A 19129-nucleotide genomic window follows, 5' to 3' on the forward strand; every position below is an offset into this window, starting at 1 on the left:
CCTCCTGAACATTCTGCTCTCCCCACAGTCCTCCCTCGCCTGGTGTGGAGATGCTATGGGGCTCGTCTGCCTTCAATCCCACAGCATTCCCTGCTACCAAGAGAAAGCACAGGGCCTCGAGGAGTGCTTGCTCCCTATTTAATCAGATTAGTCCCATTACCTACCCTGAGGAGTCAGATTCTGGTGTCACTGAGCTATCTCTAGAAGGAGGAGAAATTGTCAGACATCACTTAAAGAGCCCTGTCCCGTGGACGCCTGGGAACTGCCGAGAGAAATTAATCTTCCAGCTATTTAAGGCAATTTCTTTTCCATCATCCTTTGTCAAGAGGACTGCACTGGGAAATGAATCTGATGGGAGTCCCTGAACTGGTCCACTCCACTCAACAGAATCTCTCCAGTGCTGTGCGGCATCCATCATCCCCACACAAGCGGAGACATACAACATCACTGCAAAGCCAGCTCCCCACCAGCACTTGGCAGCAAGAAGTCACAATTGCACAGGGTGGGCCTGACTGGACCTAGTCACTTGCAATTTTCCTCTACCTCTGCTCTACTTTCTCTCCAGAAAACCTACCAAAAATCTATCTCTTCCATTAATCGAATCTTTCTTTTATCTAAGATCCAGGAAGGCAGCGAAAGGGGCATCTGCAGAACAGAACATGGGACTGATGGTTGTGCATTTTCTTGCCTGAACCTAAGGATCCAGTCAGTGCCGGGGCGCCTGGCTGACTCGGCTGGTTCAGCGTCCAACTTTGGCTCAGGTCATGATCTCACGGGTTCATGGGTTTGAGCCCTGCTTCGGGCTCTCTGCTGTCAGCGCAGAGTCTGCTTCTGATCCTCCACCCCACCCCCTGCCCCTTCCCGGCTCGCTTTCATTCTCTTAAAGATAAACAAATATTAGGGAAAAAAAAAAAAAAGATTCAGTGTAGAATAGGTGCTTACATTAAACAGCTAGACCACTACCAAAGCCAGGTGTGAGACAGAAACAGGGCAAGGGTAGCATTGCTTCAAGACCATCTCTTCTCTCCAGACTATTTTCTTTCATGGGCTAGGGAGGCCTGTGCTCATTCATGTAAAAAAATTCCAATCTTCAACTCTCTTTCCACCCTCTCAAGGTTATTCCCCAGGGCGGCAATTTTCAAATTGTGTTCCTTGGGGTTTCAAGAAGTGCCGGGGAGTATGTGTCTATAAGGGTGTGTTGGTAGGGAGGTGGTGTTGTGGACAGTGGCTCCATGGAGGAGGAAGCTCAGTGGTTAAGGCTCTGGACCCCTCAACTCTATCTCAACCTGAGTTGATTTCTTTCAGGTGTTAGAATTTCTCCTAAGAGGTTGTTTTTGTTCATTTTTAGGTTTTAATTTTTATTTTTTTAAGTAAGCTCCACCCAATGTGGGGCTCAAACTCATGACCCCAAGATCAAGAGTTGCATGCTCTACCCACTAAGCCAGCCAGGCACCCCTAAGGTTCTAATTTTGAACAAAGATCTCCAAACCAGTGTCCTGAGAGGTCGATGAGTGTACCTGTGTCTATCATTCAGCTGACCATGGGCTGATGGCCTCAGAGAAGGGAGGTGCAGCATGGCTCCCGCCCCTTCTAATGGCTCCTAATGCTGAGTAGGCCCAGGTCCCCACTAGCAGCTCCCTGACTCCAGGGGCTCCCAAGGCACTTTTCAGCAAAATGAATCTCCTTAGGCACCAGTCATTTGTTTTCCAAACTCCCTTCTCCAATCTCACTAATTCCCAATTTCCCTGCATTTGACAAATGCAATTAACAAGCCTCGATCAGTTCCTGGCCGACAGCCCTCATCAATCAATATGCGACTGCATGAGGCTGAGGGGGAAGGGAAGGTACAAGAAGGGAAGGTATCCGCAGTCCAGGCAGAGGAGGCCTTACCCCCTCTATTGCTCAAACCCCTCTGCCTCAAAATGGGACGCTGGGTTGTCACCCTCACCAACCACTTTCCCCTTCCTGCTAACTATAAAAACAAAGCAGTATTGTTTTATACCCTCCTCTCCCATCTTTTAAAGGTTTTTCCCATCAACCTCCTCTATCTCCCCTATGCTTATGTCTTCTCTTTAACAGAAGGCCTTGCCATCTGCTGCCACCATAGCTTGGGAAGCCCCTCAGTGCTGGGTGTGATAAATCAGCCATTTTTCTGCTCTCAGAAGGGCCTCTTCTCCACCCACACGTCCCAATGACAATTTTGTGCTGCTTCCTGTCCAGAAGGCTCTAAGCCCACCACCAACCGCTCTGTCCCCCACACCTACACACACTGGAGCGCCAAAAGGACAAGGATCACCAACCTTGGGGTCACTACCGCTTTCACACTCACCTCTGTGTCCTCTTTTCCCAGGGTCCAAAACTTCCCTTCCCAATTGGTTCAAGATGCAAGATTCACCCTCTTCACCTTTCTGCTCTGCATGTAGCACTAGCCTCCCTCCTCCACCACAAAGTGAAAGCTTTTTCCTCCGCAGCTCTGGCTCATACAGCCCTGTGCATCTTTCCACCTCATCAACTTTTCATCTCTTTGCAAACAGAATCGGGAAGTCTCTCCCTCCTCCCTTGCCTCTCTCTCCTTCTCCTTTGTTATTAGCTTCATGAGTGGGGATGCTAATGTATTCACTAGACAATGTCTTCACACCACTGTTTCCTGTAATTACAGTCAGTGCCCTCCCACTGTCCTGGCTTATTTGGCTGTAAAGTGCTTGGAGGAGGGACAGTGTGGACAAAAGACACAACACAGACTGTGGTCAAGTAGTGTAATGTTAACATCCAAGAAAGTAAAACGATCACCTCTGCAGCAGCAGGTCATTAACAACTGGTAACATAGAGAGGTCAACGGCACCAGAGCTTAAAAAAATTATCAATACAATTGAGGACCACTCCACTATAGGATGGGGAGCTGTATCCACATTACCAACAAGAGTCACCCCAAGAAATGCAAGCAGCCACATCTGCCCTCTTTCAGGGGGTAGATCCACTATATTTGTCATGTAGATCAGCTACATTGTCACTGGAGACTCGGATCCAGCCATCCTCTCGGACATGGTAGAGGTTGACTGCACCTCCTGAGTAGGCATCTCTATAGGTGGCTTGGTAGATGGCTCGACGGGCCAGGTCATAGGCCTGTTCCACCTCTAGGTCATAGGAGTAACCCCGATCCATGACCCCATAAGCATACACAGAGCCAGAACCTACAGAGAAGGTGGCCCCTGAGATCCGGTTTCCTTCACTGTCCACATAGTAGAGGCCTGGAAAGAGAGGTGAGGTTAGCATGACAAAAAGAAAAAAAAAATGACCACCCCTTCTGACATCTAATTCATTTTCCAAGAACAGTTCTTTAGCTCTTTTGAAACCCAGGGGAGACCGACAGATATATGTAAGAAAATAGCACTTTGGGGTGCCTTGATGGCTCAGTCAGTTAAGCATCTGACTCTTGGCTCAGGTCATGATCTCATGGTTCATGGGTGTGAGCCCCACGTCAGGCTCAGCACTGACAGCACGGAGACTGCTTAGGATTCTCGCTCTCAAAATAAAGACTCCAGGATCCTACAATATACCATCTCATCTAACCTCACATTACAGTAACTCCTTTCTTGTCCTTGCTGTATAAGCAAAAAGTATAATCCAAATGACTTAGGTTTCAAACACAGAACTTCAGGCACTGTGGGAGATGTTTAACACGATTCTAGCCCTCAAACTTCAGACTATCTGAAGGACAAGACATACATCATACAGTAGGAGAAAGCCTGGAGTTTTGAATCATATTGCAAAGACCTGCACTGTCCAGTATGGGAGCCACTAGACATGTGACTACTGAGCATTTGAAATGAAGCTGGTACCACATGCTGACATGATAACACTTTGGATCCATTTGGATCCACGAAATAAAATATATTATTAAAATTAATTTCCATTAATTTTTTTTTAACGTTTATTCATTATTGAGAGACAGAGCGTGAGCAGGGGAGGGGCAGAGGGAGAGGGAGACACAGAATCTGAAGCAGGTTCCAGCTGTCAGCACAGGGCCCGACGGGGGGCTCGAACTCACAAACCACAAAATCATGACCTGAGCCAAAGTCGGACACTTAACTGACTGAGCCACCCAATGGCCCCAAATTAATTTCCATTTTTAATTTTTAGGATGTAGCTATTACAAAATTTAAAAATACACATGTATTACTCACATTTTATTTCTATTGGACAGTGCTGCCTGTTTTTGTAAACAAAGTTTTACTGCAACACTGCCATACCCATTTGTGTACATAGGGTCTATGACTGCTTTTGTGCTAAAACAGGAGAGTTAAGCAGTTGAGACAAAGACCAGATGGCCTGCAATCCTAAGTTATTTACTATTTGGCCCTTTATGAAGAAGTTAGCTGATTTTTAGTATATATGAAAATTTAGACAAAGATTTTAATAAAATTTTTATCAATCCCAAATGCCTGCTGGACCTTTCCAACAGAATGCCCTTCTCATCAAGTTCAGATTCAAACTTCCTATCTTCAAATACTTTCAGTGGCCCTCCATTACCAACCAAACTCATCTCTCATGTGCTGCACCAGCCCGCATTGCCAATGGCATCGTTAATCTTTTTCCTACTTCAGTGGTTCCCATCTCTCACTATGTATCAGAATCCTCTAAGGAAGCTTTTTAAAAAGATGCCCAGGACCTACCCCAGGTATTCTTTTTCAATTGGTCTGGGGTGGGGAGTAAGTATGGAGCTTGTGTTTTGAGTTCTTCAGGTGATTCTAAAGCAAGCCAATAGAGAACCACAACTCATCTCAGCTTTTGGGTTCGAAGGATTCCAATGTCTACCCCCAACTAGCCCCTTCCGGGTCCCACAGCCACCGCCTTGCCTAGCTGGCTCACTAGCTGGTTCCAGATTACCTCTCTGGCTTTATGGATCCCTAACTCCTCTTCATACAACCTTAGTTGCAATTAAAGTGGGCTTTCAGTTACTCCCCCGAAACCGCATGCTTGTTTCCTCCCTTCCTTTGTTCACTAGCCTTCCCCTCTCTGATATGTACATCTTGGACAAATGCCACCTACCCATGAAGTCTTTCCAAGTTCCTCCCATCAGAAGTAATCCCCTCCTTCTCAAAATTCCCTCAGCATCATATTGGTTCTTTTAAAAACAGCACTCATCTCATTTAGCCTTGTACTAAGTAATCTGTGATCCTTTCTCAATCTTTTTTGAAAAAAAAATTTTAAGTTTGAGAGAGACAGAGATAGTGCGAGTGGGGGAGGGGCAGAAGAGAAGGAGAGAGAATCCCAAGTAGGCTCTGCACTGTCAGCATTGACCCAACTCGGGGCTCAAACTCTTGAAACCCTGAGATCATGATGTGAGCTGAAACCAAGAGTCAGATGCTGAACCGACTGAGCCACCCAGGTGCCCCTCTCAGCCTCTGCTTCTTGGAGAAAGGGGCTGACTCATCCTGAATGGGACAGGTTGTCAGGAAGGCTTTTTTTTTTTTTTTTTTTTTAAGGTAGGCTCCATGCCTTGTGTGGAGCCCAATGCAGGGCTTAAACTCATGACCCTGAGATCAAGACCTGAGCTGAGATCAAGAGTTGGATGCATGCGGCACTTGCATGGCTCAGTCGGTTAAGCAACTGACTCTTGATTTTGGCTCAGGTTATGATATCACAGGTTCGTGAGTTCAAGCCCCACACTGGGCTCTATGGTGACAGTGCGGAGTCTGCTTGGGAATCTCTTTCCCTCTCTCTCTCTCACTCTCTCCTGGGTATCCTACAGTTGTTTGATAGAGGAAAACTAGGCACTCAGTAAGCAGGCGAACGAATGAAGCAAAAAAAGGAAGAGGAAAGAATAAACTATCTTCAAGCATTGAGGGGGAAAATGACACAGAAAGTAACTGGCTGTATTCCAGCTTGACTAAAGAAACAGACATTCAAATCTGGTTAAAAAACTGGGTTCCTCGCTGGCTCAGTCAGAGGAGCATGTAACTCCTGATCTTGGGGTCATGGGTTTGAACCCCATGTTGGGTGCAGAGATTACTCAAATACATAAAACTTAAAAACAAACAAACAAACAAACAAACAAACAAACAAACAACTGGTTGAAAAGGAAGAGACATTAGATACAAGGTTAAACTTCCTGGCAAGGTCTCTATATACTAGAAAGAGAAAAAAGGCTAAGGAATTTATTTTCAGAGATGACAGAACAGGACCTAGGATCCTAGGGTATTATATCAAGCAAGGAGAGGGTGAGTCCCAAAAGCCCCTTCTAGGTCAAAGACTCTCTAAAGGGAAAAAGGGAAGAGAAATAACTAAGTTTACAGTAGCTACTTGTATAGTAGAATTTCACTGTCCAACACAGTGGTCACCAGCAACATATGGCTATTGAACACTTGAAAGGGGGCTAACGCACATGCAAAAATGTTACTATTTTAGGTATTTTGTATTAAATAAATGGTTAAAATTAATTTCCCAATCTTTTTGCTTTTTAAATATATCCATTAGACAATCTTTAAAAATTTTAATTATTATTAAAAAAATTTTTTTCATGTTTATTTATTTTTGAGAGAGAGAAAGAGAGAGAGAGACAGAGCATGAGCAAGGGAGGGGCAGAGAGAGAGAGGGAGACATAGAATCTAAAGCAGGGTCCAGGCTCCGAGCTGTCAGCAGAGCCTGACGCAGTGTTCGAACTCACAAATAGTGAGATCATGACCTGAGCCAAAGCCGGATGCTTAACCAACTGCGCCACCCAGGCACCCCAGTTATTATTTTTTAAGTAAGCTCTAAACCCAACATAGGGCTTGAACTCATGACCCTGAGAACAGGAATTGCATTCTCTGTTGACTAAGCCAGCCAGGTGCCCCTCCATTAGACAATTTTATTAAAAAAAAAAAAAAAAAAATTTTTTTTTAATGTTTATTTTTGAGACAGAGAGAGACAGAGCATGAACGGGGGAGGTTCAGAGAGAGGGAGACACAGAATCTGAAGCAGGCTACAGGCTCTGAGCTGTCAACACAGAGCCCAACGTGGGGCTCGAACTCATGGACTGTGAGATCATGACCTGAGGTGAAGTCGGATGCTTAACCGACTGAGCCACCTAGGCGCCCCTAGACAATTTTAAATGACATATGCAGCTCACATCATATTTTTATTAGAAAGCACTGACTGGTTTTTGATGTCTATTATCCAATTTCACTCTCAAATACACTCTTCATAGGTATTATTATTATTATTATTTTAAAGTTTATTTATTTTGAGAGAGAGAGAAAAAGTGCAAGAGCAGGGGAGGGGCAGAGAGAGAGGAGAGAGAGAATCCCAAGCAGGATCCATGCCATCAGGGCAGGGCCCGAAGCAGGGCTTGATCCCTTGAACTTTGAGATCATGACCTAACCTGAAACCAAGAGTCAGATGCTCAGCCCAATGAGCCACGCAGGTACCCCTGTAGATCTTATTATTTTACGGGAGAGAGAATAGAAGGAAAAACATTATGTGCCAAACACTACATGCTTTACGTGTATTACTTCATTTAACCACTGCAACAGATGATGAAACTAACTGGGAAAATGAGCGACCTGTGTAAGGTCACATGGGTAGTCAATGACACAGCTAATCTAAGCTCCATGCCCTCTCCTACACTGTAGTGCCTTCCTTGAACATAGAGAAGAGCCAAAACCTAATAAACACATCCTCAGCACTGACACAAAGCCCTTTCATTCACCGTCCATCCAACCCCTCCTCTCTGTAGTGTCAGCCCAAGAATCATGTGGTTGCAGCTTAACTCACCAGGGCCTCTCTTATCCCAGCCACAGATCATGGTGCCCATGGACAGCCCCATGCCTTTATACTGATACACCATGTTGGCAAGCAGCTTGGAGGCAGCTGCTACAGAGATGCGTTCCTTGTTTCGAAGCTCATAGATTCGACATTGACGAGCCAACAGGCGCTCCCAGAAGCTGCAATCCGCTGCGCCCCCAGCCATGGTGCCCAGCAGGTAGGGATTGATCTCTATCACCTTCTTTACTGTCTGGGAGGCTATATAGGCACCCGCTGTGGCGCGAGAGTCCGCTGCAACAATGACTCCATGTTGAAACTGTTAAGATCAGAGGAAAACACAAAGCAGGCCACATCAGACCACAGAAACATCTTGACATTTCTTTTTGCATCAATGGAAACCCAGAACATCTTTTTCTCTATCGTTTTACACTTCACAATATGCTTTCCACATATTACTATCAACTAAACTTCCCATCAATCCCTCGATGGGATATAACCGGTATTAACTTCCAATTTCATTTTATAGATCAGGAAACAGGTTCAATGAGATCGAATGACTTGCCCAAGATCCTAGAGCTAGTTATTGCAAAGCTGGATCAGGAATCCCAATTGTCTGGCTCCCACTACAGTGCTCCCTCCCACCAACCTTCCCTCTCAAAAGACGCAGCTTTTCGGTTACCCTCGCCTAGCGGGGACCCAGTTTCCAAAACCTTTGGTTAATGGTTACAATATCCCACCCCCTGTCAGTGTTCATTGCTGCTGCGGCCTCCCCTTTCCTGGCCACCTGGGGTTGCCTAGGAATCAACCCAAGCAGCCTCGGTTTCTTCTTCCACTTAACCCCGGCCACACGGTCCTGCGGCGCGAGAATCAAGGTCTCCCGGGGCAATGAGACAGCGAAACCATCGGGACCGGGACAAGAGGACCGAGGCTCCCACTAGGCTTCGTGGTCGCGGCCCCCGCGGGCTCCGGTCCAGCTGAGAGGCTAGGAAGGGCGCGGGCGCGCGGGACTAAGCCCGGCGCGGCGGCTGGGTCCGCACCTTGAAGGCCAGGGTGGTGGTTCCATGAAGCATTTCGATTCTCGGCTCCTCTGGGACACCCCGGTGGGGTGCGGCCAGGCTCAGCCCATCGCTGGGACTCCCTGGACCCAGATCCAGCAGATCCGCACGACCCCCGAGTCCGAAAAACCCGAGCCCGTTCACCGGTAGCGGCCTCTCCAACACGCTGGCCAGCGCCATGTCTAGTAAGGGCACAAGGAACGCCTGGCGAGAACGCCTACCAGAGAGCAGTAGGGCAACGCTTCGCCGTCACAGCTTCACTTCCTATTAAAGCTATCCCAGGGAGGAACCATTTTAACTCCTGGCAACCACGCCTCCCAAAACAAGATCCAGACACGAGGGACTATATTAACGGAAGGGTAAAAAAATAAATGGATTAATTTATTCTAAATTTAAAGGGACGCTGTTGTCATCTTGACTTTAGTCATGCAAGCAGTACTGGATTGAGTTACCCTACAATTCATAGGAAATTGTCCATGTTGCGTGAGGGAAGTGAGGCCGGCCATCTTTGAGACGGGCGTGACTAGTTGAAAATCCTTTCCGAACCCTTAACGCTAAGTCGTCCCCGCCCTGCCGGGTATCTGAGCGATACTTTACATCTTTGCGGCTTTAGCATCCTATTAATTCGACTGACGTTGCCATTTTGTTTAAGGGCACCCTCTAATACTAGGTAAAATAATGATCTACTCTGAGGCCATTTTCTTGTGAAGTTAGTTAAACCACAGTACTTTGTGGTAAAAATCGCAACAAAATAAAAGTGCTATACCTCTTGTTGTCTGGTAACATTAATCACCACACTACCCACATTCTGTAACCAATTTTTAAGATTTAATATTCTCTTTACTCCCACCCTGTGGTGGAAATGCTAATAAGTAATGTATCGCCAAAGATGAAAAATAAAGAAGGAAAAGTACGGGACTCAGTTAATCCACAAACTAGATTCTCAATTCAGCTGCGAATAACTGAGTCAATAGTCATTTACCATTTCAGAGCCTGGAGGAGGGTTGACGCTCTATAAAGATGTTCCAAGAGATTCTCTAACTTAAGCTTGCTAAAACGAGCTCTTTATTAATACAGGAATGTGGTATTTATCATTGTCTCTCCTTCTCTCCACCCACCTCCATTTTTCAACCCTTTTGGGACCCATAACAAACAAGGAAGTGGGCAAAGGTATGGAATGTTTGTTGCCTCCTGCTTTATGGTTCTATGAAGTCAGTGTCTGGTCTTTCTTGTTGGATTCCAGCAGCAACATCCATCAATATCTAAATTCCACTTTCCTCTGATGCCCAACTCAGCCCCTCCTCTTCCCCAGTAGACTCTGCATATGTTGTATTTTTAATGCTGAAATTTGGCAACCCTTTCCAAGCCCAACCATCAGAATGTAATGAAGCAGAAGATCTTTATCTGCGTCTCACACTTGGATGGTGTCGAAAATGCGGAGTGCCTCTGTTTATAGATCAGGTATTATTTTGCGGTCCCCCCTGCAATGTAACTAGTCCTCTTTCTGACTTTTCCCTGTGGTTCCTTCACACTGCCACTAATAGCATTTGTTCGTCTCTGAAGACACTTTTGCATTTTACCTGGCTGTTAAGTGCACATTTATCTCCTAATTGATTGTGAGTTTCTAAAGACAGGTATTTCTGCACTATTCATCTCAGCGCCCACTGTATGCTTAGGTAATGCTTGCCAAATGAATACATGAGAGCATGACAACAATGTTCTTCCAGTCACAGAGGCTTGAAGCCCCGGCTCATCTCTGACAACTCCTCTTCCTTTCCTCCACATTCAGTAAGTTGTCAAATCCTGTTGATTTTTCCTCTACGATGCTTCTCATGTCCTTTTTCATTGCAACTGATATCACCTTATTTGCTCGCCTCTGATTACTGAAATAGTCTCCCACCTGATTTTCGGGGCCCAAACTGTACTCTCTAATTCATTTTGCACAGCATCAGATTGATTTTCCTAAAATATTCTCTTAATCTTTTTTTTCCTAATTTTTTTTTAAAGTTTATTTATTTATTTTGAGAGAGAGGGCACATGGGGTAGGGGCAGAGAGAGAGGGAGACAGACCTCCAAGCAGGCTCCACACTGACACACTGCAGAGCCTCATGTGCGGCTCAAACTCACAAACCATGAGATCATGAGCCAAAATCAAGAGTCAGACCCTTAACCAACTAAGCCACCCAGGTGCCTCATTCTCTTAATCTTATCACTTGCCTGCTTAAATATGTTCTGTAAAATTCAACAGCTCAGCATGGCATTCAAGGCCTTCTGTAATCTGTTTCCAGCTTACCTTATATTGGTTCAATAGATAGATGGATAGATAGACAGACATAGATATATGTATATCATCTGTCTCTATATCTATCTGTATCTATATATAGAGAGAGATATGTCACACAGAGAAAGACAAACACTGTATGATCTCACTTATATGATGAATTTAACAAAGCCAAACTCATAGAAACAGAGAATAGATTGGTGGTTACGGGGGGTTGTGTGGTAGGGGAAATGGGGAGATGTTGGTCAAAGGGTACACACTTCCAGTTATGAGAAGATTAAGTTCTGGGAATCAAATGTACAGCATTGTGACTATAGTTAAAGATGCTGCACTGCATTATATACTTATAAGTTGCTAAGAGAGTAGATTTTTTTTAATGTTTATTTATTATTATTTTTTTGAGAGAGAGAGAGAGAGAGTGTGTGAATGGGGTAGGTGCAGAGAGAGAGGGGGACACAGAATCCAAAACAGGCTCCAGGCGCCGAGCTGTCAGCACAGAGCCCAACGCGGGGCTGGAACAAACCATGAGATCGTGACCTGAGCCGAGGTCAGATGCTTAACTGACTGAGCCACCCAGGCAACCTTAAGAGAGTAGATTTTAAATGTTCTTCCCACCACCACAAAAATGGTTAATTATGTGAAGTGAAGGATGTGTTAACTAACTTTATTGTGGTAAACATTTTGCAGTATATACATGTATCAAATCATTACACTGTACTCCTTACACTTACACAATGTCATATGTCAATTTTATCTCAATAGAGTGGACTTGGGGGAAAAATGATAACTATTGTGGTTCGGAGGTGAGAGAGGAGATTAATACAGTTTGGGTTGAGGTTGGGAGACTAAGAAGGCTTTGCTAAGGAGGTGTGGATTCGTTTCCCTAAACACCACTTGGGTCCCATTGTTCCTCAAACCAACAGCCTCTCCTTTCTCAGACCAGAAGGATTTTCAGAGTAGATGATACTTAAGCCAGGCTTTTAAGGATAGGATTCATATTGATAGAGGGGAGGGGCACCTGACTGGCTCATTCGATACAGCGTTCAAATCTTGATCTCGAGGCTATAAGTTTGAACCCCACATTGGGTGTAGAGATTCCTTAAAAGTAAATAGTAAAGGGGCGCTTGGATGGCTCAGTTGCTTAGGCATCTGACGCTTGATTTCGACTCAGGTCATGATCTCACAATTCATGAGATCGAGCCCCATGTTGGGCTCTGCGCTGACAGCACAGAGCCTGCTTTGGATTCTCTCTCTCCCTCTCTTTCTGCCCCTCTCCCACTTGCATTCTCTCCCTTCCTCCCCTCTCTCTCAAAATAAATAAACAAACATTAAAAAAATAGATGAAAAAGGTAGATAAAGGGGGAGTGTGAGATGTGTTAGGAATAGCATGAAAAGAGGTTGTGGTGGATGGATCAGGGTTGCACCACAGTGGGTCTTAAATGCTAGCCTGGGGAGGAGAAGGTGGTTTGGGTTTGATCTTGTAGCCCTTCAAGGTTTCTTAGTAGGGAAGACACAAGATTTGAGTGATATCTTAGGAAAACATGTCAGTGTGGAGGATAAGATTAGAGGGGAGACTGGAGGATGGCCAATTAGAAGGCCATTCAACTGTCCAGATCTGACTTGAGAATGGCTTGACCTAGGGAGGTGACAATCCATTCATATACGAAACATCTAAGGCTTAGTCTTTAAAATCAGTAGACATTCTGGGGAACCTGGGTGGCTCAGTCAGTTAAGCGTCTGACTCTTGGTTTTGGCTCAGGTCATGATCTCGTGGTTTGTGGGTTTGAGCCCCGTGTCGAGCTCTGTGCCGACAGCTCAGAGCCTGGAGCCTGCTTCGGATTCTGTGTCTCCCTCTCTCTCTGCCCCTCCGCAGCTCACACTGTCTCTGTCTCAAAAATAAACGTTTAAAAAAATTAAAACAAAACAAAACAGGAGACATTCTTATCTGTCTAGTAAGAGAGGGAGAAAGAAGGGAGAAAGACTGGTTGGACTTTACTGTGACATCCTGGTTTCTCTGGTCTTCCCATGACATGTTTGCACTTGCCATTATAGCGACTCCACGGCCCTGTCATCATGGTATCTGGAGGGCCTGGGATCTTTCTCTTGTGTGTGTGTCTGTTTCTTTGACTAAACCCATTTCCACAGCACCCCTTTGAGCTGCAGTGTTTGGTAAAATATAGTCCAGATGGTGCTGGAAGAAGTTGCAGCTTGCTGCTCTGTCCCAATCTACTTTGTCTTTCTGAAGGGCCAGCTGTCAGGGTCTACTAACCCCACCCCTTGACCACCCCTGGTTGGTCTAAGACTTAGACTCAGCGTTATGGGGACAAGGTCGGTTGTTTCTCTTGCCTTGGAACTACAAATATCTCTCTTGCTATTGTTAACTATTGGGCAGAAGGGGGCGGGGAGAGGGAAGGCCATTAGATGCTTTCAGCTACATCCTCAGAACTTTTACATAATCAGAGAAGCTAGACTGCCAGAGAACTGTCAGGAACTCTCTCTCTGTCTTTATGCAGATGGAAGTTCATATTCACCTCCAAAGCAGAGTTGAACGAGAGCTCCGCATTCTAGGTTCCCTTCACCCTGGCCCCTCCATACCTTGCCTTTGTGGAAGGTATTTGAGCTCCCCTCCTCCTCACATAAGACTTTCTGGAGGTGCCTGGGTGACTCAGTGGGTTAGGAGGCCGACTCTTGATCTCAGCTCAGGTTATGATCTCACAGTTTCTGAATTTGAGCTGGGTTCTGTGGTGATGGCTCAGAACCTGCTAGGGATTTTGTCTCCTTCCCTCTGCCCCTCCCCCACTCGCATGCTTGCGTGTGCACTCTCTCTCTCTCAAAATAAATAAAAAAATAAACTAAAAAAAAAAAAAACTTTTCTCTTGGTCTAGGTCCATTTCTTTTTCTCCACCTGACTGGAAAGTGAAGGCGTGAGCTGAGCCTTAGCGTTCCCTGGGCCCAGACCCCTGAAGAGAGAACTCAACATCAAAGACTCCTGCCTTGGTGGGCCCACAGCACTCTATTCTTTTCTTTTAAGTAAGCTCTATATCAAACATGGGGCTCACAACCCTGATATCAAGAGTCACATGCTCTACCAACGGAGCCAGCCAGGTGCCCCTCACAGCATTCTATTCTGATTCCATCAGAGATCCACTTGTCTTTACCTCCTCCTAGGCTGGGAGCTCTTTCCAGACAGGGACAGAGCTTTATCTGTCTCTGCAAGCCCAATGCGCCCCACAGGAAAAATAAGAGGGACCCAGATGTGCTCCTTACACTCTTGCCTCCCTTCCTTTGAGGTTACCCCCGACCCCACTCCGCTCCAAGTGCTTGGAGGATGATGGACAGGGGACTCCTTGGGTGACGCTCGGATGTGTCACGAGCAGCGTCTTCCCAACAGTGGAGACTTCACCGGCCTCGTCCTGTCTCCCCTTAGCAATCCTCTGAGAAGGAGGAGGCTGCTTCTCAGCCAGTCCCAAAGCCTGATTTGGGGTTAGGGAGAAGCGAAGCCACAGATCACATGCCTCTCTCACCAGTTCTGGCCGCAGCCCAGCTTCTCTTTAGCGTCTCTTTCCCCACTTGACTCCAGCCCACAAATCCCTGCCTTGTTCCTTCCAACCATCACTCAGCCCCAGGGATGGCCCTGCAGGATGTGTGCAAGTGGCAGGCCCCCAACACCCAGGGACCATCACCTCACCTGCCTCAGCCTGGGGCCTGGGCTGTGCCCCCAGGCTTCGATCCTCAAACCTTCTTGCAGATCCACGGCCCCAGGCTGGCGCATGGCACCACCACCTTGGCCTTCCTCTTCCGGCATGGAGTCATCGCTGCTGCTGACACACGTTCCTCCTGCGGCAACTATGTGGAGTGTCCAACCTCACGCAAGATCATCCCTGTGCACCAGCACCTCCTGGGCACCACCTCTGGCACCTCGGCCGACTGTGCCGTATGGTACCGCGTGCTACGACGGGAGCTGCGGCTTCGGGCACTGAGGGAGGGTCAGCTGCCCAGCGTGGCCGGTGCCGCCAAGCTCTTGTCGACCATGATGTCCTGCTACCGGGGCCTGGATCTGTGTGTGGCCACGGCCCTGTGTGGCTGGGACCGCTCTGGCCCTGCCCTCTTCTATGTCTACAGTGACGGCACCCGCCTGCAAGGGAACATCTTCTCCGTGGGTTCTGGATCTCCCTATGCCTATGGCGTGCTAGACCGCGGCTACCGCTATGACATGACCCCCCAGGAAGCCTATGCCCTGGCTCGCTGTGCCGTGGCCCACGCCACCCACCGCGATGCCTACTCCGGGGGTTCTGTAGACCTTTTCCACGTGCGGGAGAGTGGATGGGAGTATGTGTCACGCAACGATGCCTGTGTGCTGTACTCGGAACTGCAGAAGCTCCCGGAGCCAGACAAGGAAGAGGAGGAGGCCAGCCGGGACCATCCGGAGCCCGCCAGCCGGCACCAGAGACTCTAGGATGCCCGCAGAGACTGAGATTCTCTGAGAAGCGGCAGGACTTGGAGGGGGCCTCAGCGCAGGGAGTGGGTGGGGGGGGGGGATGGGCCACCAGGGGAGCAGCCTCACAGCATCTGGCTCCCTCCTGTACGGGTTGCCAGCTCCATTTGTTCCAAGTCTCCATCCCTTTCTGCCTCCCAGTGCTATTGATGGCTCTGTCCAGCATGTTCCTATGGATGCCGGATGGATTGGTCCGGCGTCCTTCCCACCACCAAGTTCTCCTCTCAGCAAATACTCCTGTTGTGTGCCTGCTGCACGCCAGACACGGGGCTGGGGGCTGAACCCTCTTTCTCACCACCCTCTTTGCTGCTTTTTCCCACCAGATCCCTGCTCTCTTTTCTTCCCGTTCCTGTGCTCATCTCGGTTTCAGAGTTTATCACTGTCACCTTGTGAGGGGGGTGGCTGGAAGAGGAATAAGGTGGGGAGAGTCACCCAGAGCACCCAGGCTAGGGGTAGGGCGGGGCAAAGTGGAGCCTGCGGTGGTAAGGAGGGTTTCTCCCAGCTGCTTCCCCTTTGCCCCCTCCCTGCTGCACGGGACTCTAATGACTACAGTTGCTGCTCCTTATTAAATGCCCTTCTCGTGATAACTCGGAGGTAATAATCATCCTCACCTTACAGAAGAGGAAGCAGGTTCAAAGGGTTATGTGACTTGCTGGGGTCACACAGTAAGTGGCAGAGAGGAGGCTTGGATCCAGGCCTTCTGCTCCAGAGCCGAGATCCTTCGGCACAGCGTGTCCTCCCAGGTCCTCTTTCTTGCCTTCTCTCTCTGTCCAAGGCCCTGCAGGCCTCCGGGAATGAAGAGAAAGGGAGAGAGCAGCTGGGCCAAGCCCCTGCCTGGGGTGAATGAACCCAGAGGAGCCTGAGGGCCTGGAGGCCAGCCACCCCCATGACATACCGGGGCCTAGAGCCTTGGCCACCGTTTGCTCTGGTCTTTTGGCCTGTCTCTGTTGCTGCCAGACTTCTCTCCTCTTTCCCCTTTCTTCTTTCTTCCCTCTGCCTTCTTTCCAGCCTCTCCTTCCTGTCACTCTCTCTGGGGAATGAAGAAAAGAGCAAGGTGGCTGTGCCAGTGGGGAACGTTGGGTTAGCACACCTCCTCCTGCCCTTCCTGCCCCTCCCCCAGCTGCCCTGTAAGCCCTGACTTGGCGGGTGCAGGCAGCAGGTCCAGGAAGGATGCTGTCCCTGCCCTGCCCCTCCCCAAGCAAAGTTGAAGGGGGGGGGGGTGGGAAGCACAGTCAACCAAGAGATGGGACTGCCTGGAGGGAAGGTTGCTGAACCTTCTTTCTCTCTCATCCCACTCCCACAGAGCGTCCAGTCTCAAGATTAACAGCCTCCATTTAGTCCCCCTGGATGCCTCTCCTCTCAGCCTCCAGCCCAGCCCTGAGCTCCAAGCCCCAAGCCCCAACCCTGCACTTCCTGCTAAGAATTCCTCCCGGGCTGGAGCTGCCCAGAGGGAGGAGACCTCTAGGCTCTGGCCTTCAGGGCATGAGTAGGGAGGAGGAGGGAGGAAAGCCCAGAGAGTCTCAGGAAGGAAAGCAGTGGAGGCAGAGGGAGGAAAAGGTGGTGGTGGGGACCTTTGATTCAAGCATTTGATTGGCTCGGGCCTAAGAGGGTGCATCTCCAAGTACAGAGATTTATGTGGACATGTGTCCTGGTGTGAGTGACCCAGGTGAAGTGTGTGCACCTGCGTGTGGTAGGTGATGCATGTGCTGTCCTGTGTCCGGAGCCAGGAAATAGACTGGAAGAGAAACACTGACACGTGGATAGGGAGAGCGGGCCCTCCTCAGAGAGAAAGCCAGGCCTTGCCATTTATTTTGGAAAAATGGTCCAAAGCAGAGAGGAAGTGGGGGCAGAGCTCACCCCACTAGTTCACCACCTCTGCATCTTCACAGCCCTATCCTAAAGCCCTAGGAATGAGAAAAAGTGTATATGTCTGTGTGGGTGGCTAGCAGCTGGGGTGGGGGGGCCGCCCGAGCCCAGCCAAGGCTCAAAAACTGCCTGCGTCTCACTCCCCTGGGATGCTCTGCGCCCCTCCCCTCCGCATAAACTGGGGAAGGACTGAACCCAGCTAGAGAGGGCAGAATAGGAGGGGAGCCCCTTCTTCTGGTGTCTCCTTCTCCCATCACCTTGCCCCTTCTCTCCCTTCTTTCCTTCCACGGTCCTGCCCCTCTTCACTCCCTTTGATAAGTTCCATCCTTCGAGATGATGAGGTATTTGAGACCAGAGATGCACCCAGAGGTCTTGCTGACAGGCCTGCTTCCCTGTGCCCTGTTTTTTTTTCTAAGTTTAATGGAATCGGGATGGACCAGGAGAGCAGGTAAAGGCCCGTGTCCCACCTCAGTGCACCCTTAACCACCAAGGAACGGCCCACAAGTCTGTCCTCCTTTTTCTCCACTTATTCCTGAAGGCTTGATGCAGATGTCAGGGTGAGACCAAAGGGACAGAGAGCTTGCCCATCCTGCCCTGAACTGGAAAACCCTGTCCCTCCGACACCGTGCTTGGGGTGCCGCCTCTTAATCGTCTCCTTCAGAGACACCCAGCCTGCTCTGGCACAGACCTTTGGCCAGTCAGGGGTCCGGGTCCACCTTTCAGCGCAGCAAATGACAAATCCAGCCCCGGGGACAGGGGTCCTGTTCTCTTACCACCTAGTTGCCCTAACCAAGCAGCATGAGAGGTGTTGAGGGGCACCTGGGTGACTCAGTCGGTTAAGCGTCTGATTCTTGATTTCAGCTCAAGTCATGATCTCACAGTTCGTAGTTTGAGCCCCGAGTAGGGCTCTGTGCTGACAGCGTGGAGCTTGGTTGGGGTTCTCTCTCTCTCCCTCTGCCCTCCCCTGCTCATGCTCTCTCCCTCTAAAAATAAATGAATAAACTTAAAAAAAAAAAAAGTTGTGAGAGAAGGCATCTTCATTGGAGTAGTTTCCTCCGATGGCCAGCAGCCTACACTTGGAGAGGAGGGTCACAAGGACCTGTCCTGACCCATCTACTCGAATCTCCAGGAGCCCTGACTGGAGCTAGGAACTCCCTTGTCTGCTCAGGGAGTGCACAGTGAGAAATGATGGCCCTCTGCTTAGCTCCCACCCCAAATGACTTTGATTTGGTCAGTTGGCCCCTCAATAGCTCACTTCCCTGGTCCCTCTTCCTCCTCCTTTGTGTTCCATGGAGAGTAAGATGAGGACCAGGGAGAACTGAAGTTGGGGCCGGGCCCAGAATCAATGTGACCGGCGGTCTCACCCCAGCCACCCTCTCCTGATGGGCAGCACAGGCCACAGGACTGGCTTGCCCCCCTCGGCTGCCCTCCAGCCACATTTTTTCCCTGGTTTGAAAACCACTCTTTCCCTCCTTTCATCTCTCCTCTATTCTTCCCAATAGCTCTCACCCCCCCCTTCTCCTTTCCACTCTCCCCTCTGGCCAATCCCTCTTAGTTCCCTTGGACATTTTGAGACCAACAGGAAACAGGGGAGTTGGCAGTGGGAGTGGGGGTGCTTACTTCCTGAATGGAATCAACTCAAACCCTCCTCAGGCTAGAGGGGCTTGAAGTGGACTGCCCCCCAAA

The 19129-nt window shown here is 48.6% G+C and overlaps 2 protein-coding genes across 2 annotated transcripts; one reads left to right on the forward strand and one right to left on the reverse strand.

Annotated features, from left to right (window-relative positions):
- Window positions 1–2742: 2742 nt before the first annotated feature.
- PSMB5 (proteasome 20S subunit beta 5) lies at window positions 2743–9004 on the reverse strand. Its single transcript, XM_040476652.1, has 3 exons — window positions 8784–9004; window positions 7756–8062; window positions 2743–3248 (listed from the first exon to the last, which is right to left on the reverse strand). Exons 1-3 carry the CDS (start codon window positions 8979–8981, stop codon window positions 2962–2964), a joined length of 792 nt encoding a protein of 263 aa, XP_040332586.1. The 5' UTR covers window positions 8982–9004; the 3' UTR covers window positions 2743–2961.
- Window positions 9005–14710: 5706 nt separating this feature from the next.
- PSMB11 (proteasome subunit beta 11) lies at window positions 14711–15590 on the forward strand. Its single transcript, XM_040476440.1, has one exon. The coding sequence runs from the start codon at window positions 14711–14713 to the stop codon at window positions 15536–15538; it is 828 nt and encodes a 275-aa protein (XP_040332374.1). The 3' UTR covers window positions 15539–15590.
- Window positions 15591–19129: the final 3539 nt, after the last annotated feature.

The sequence above is a fragment of the Herpailurus yagouaroundi genome, unplaced genomic scaffold, assembly GCF_014898765.1.
Source record: "Herpailurus yagouaroundi ecotype Mexico unplaced genomic scaffold, PumYag 141, whole genome shotgun sequence".
In the NCBI taxonomy this organism is placed as follows: domain Eukaryota; kingdom Metazoa; phylum Chordata; class Mammalia; order Carnivora; family Felidae; genus Herpailurus; species Herpailurus yagouaroundi.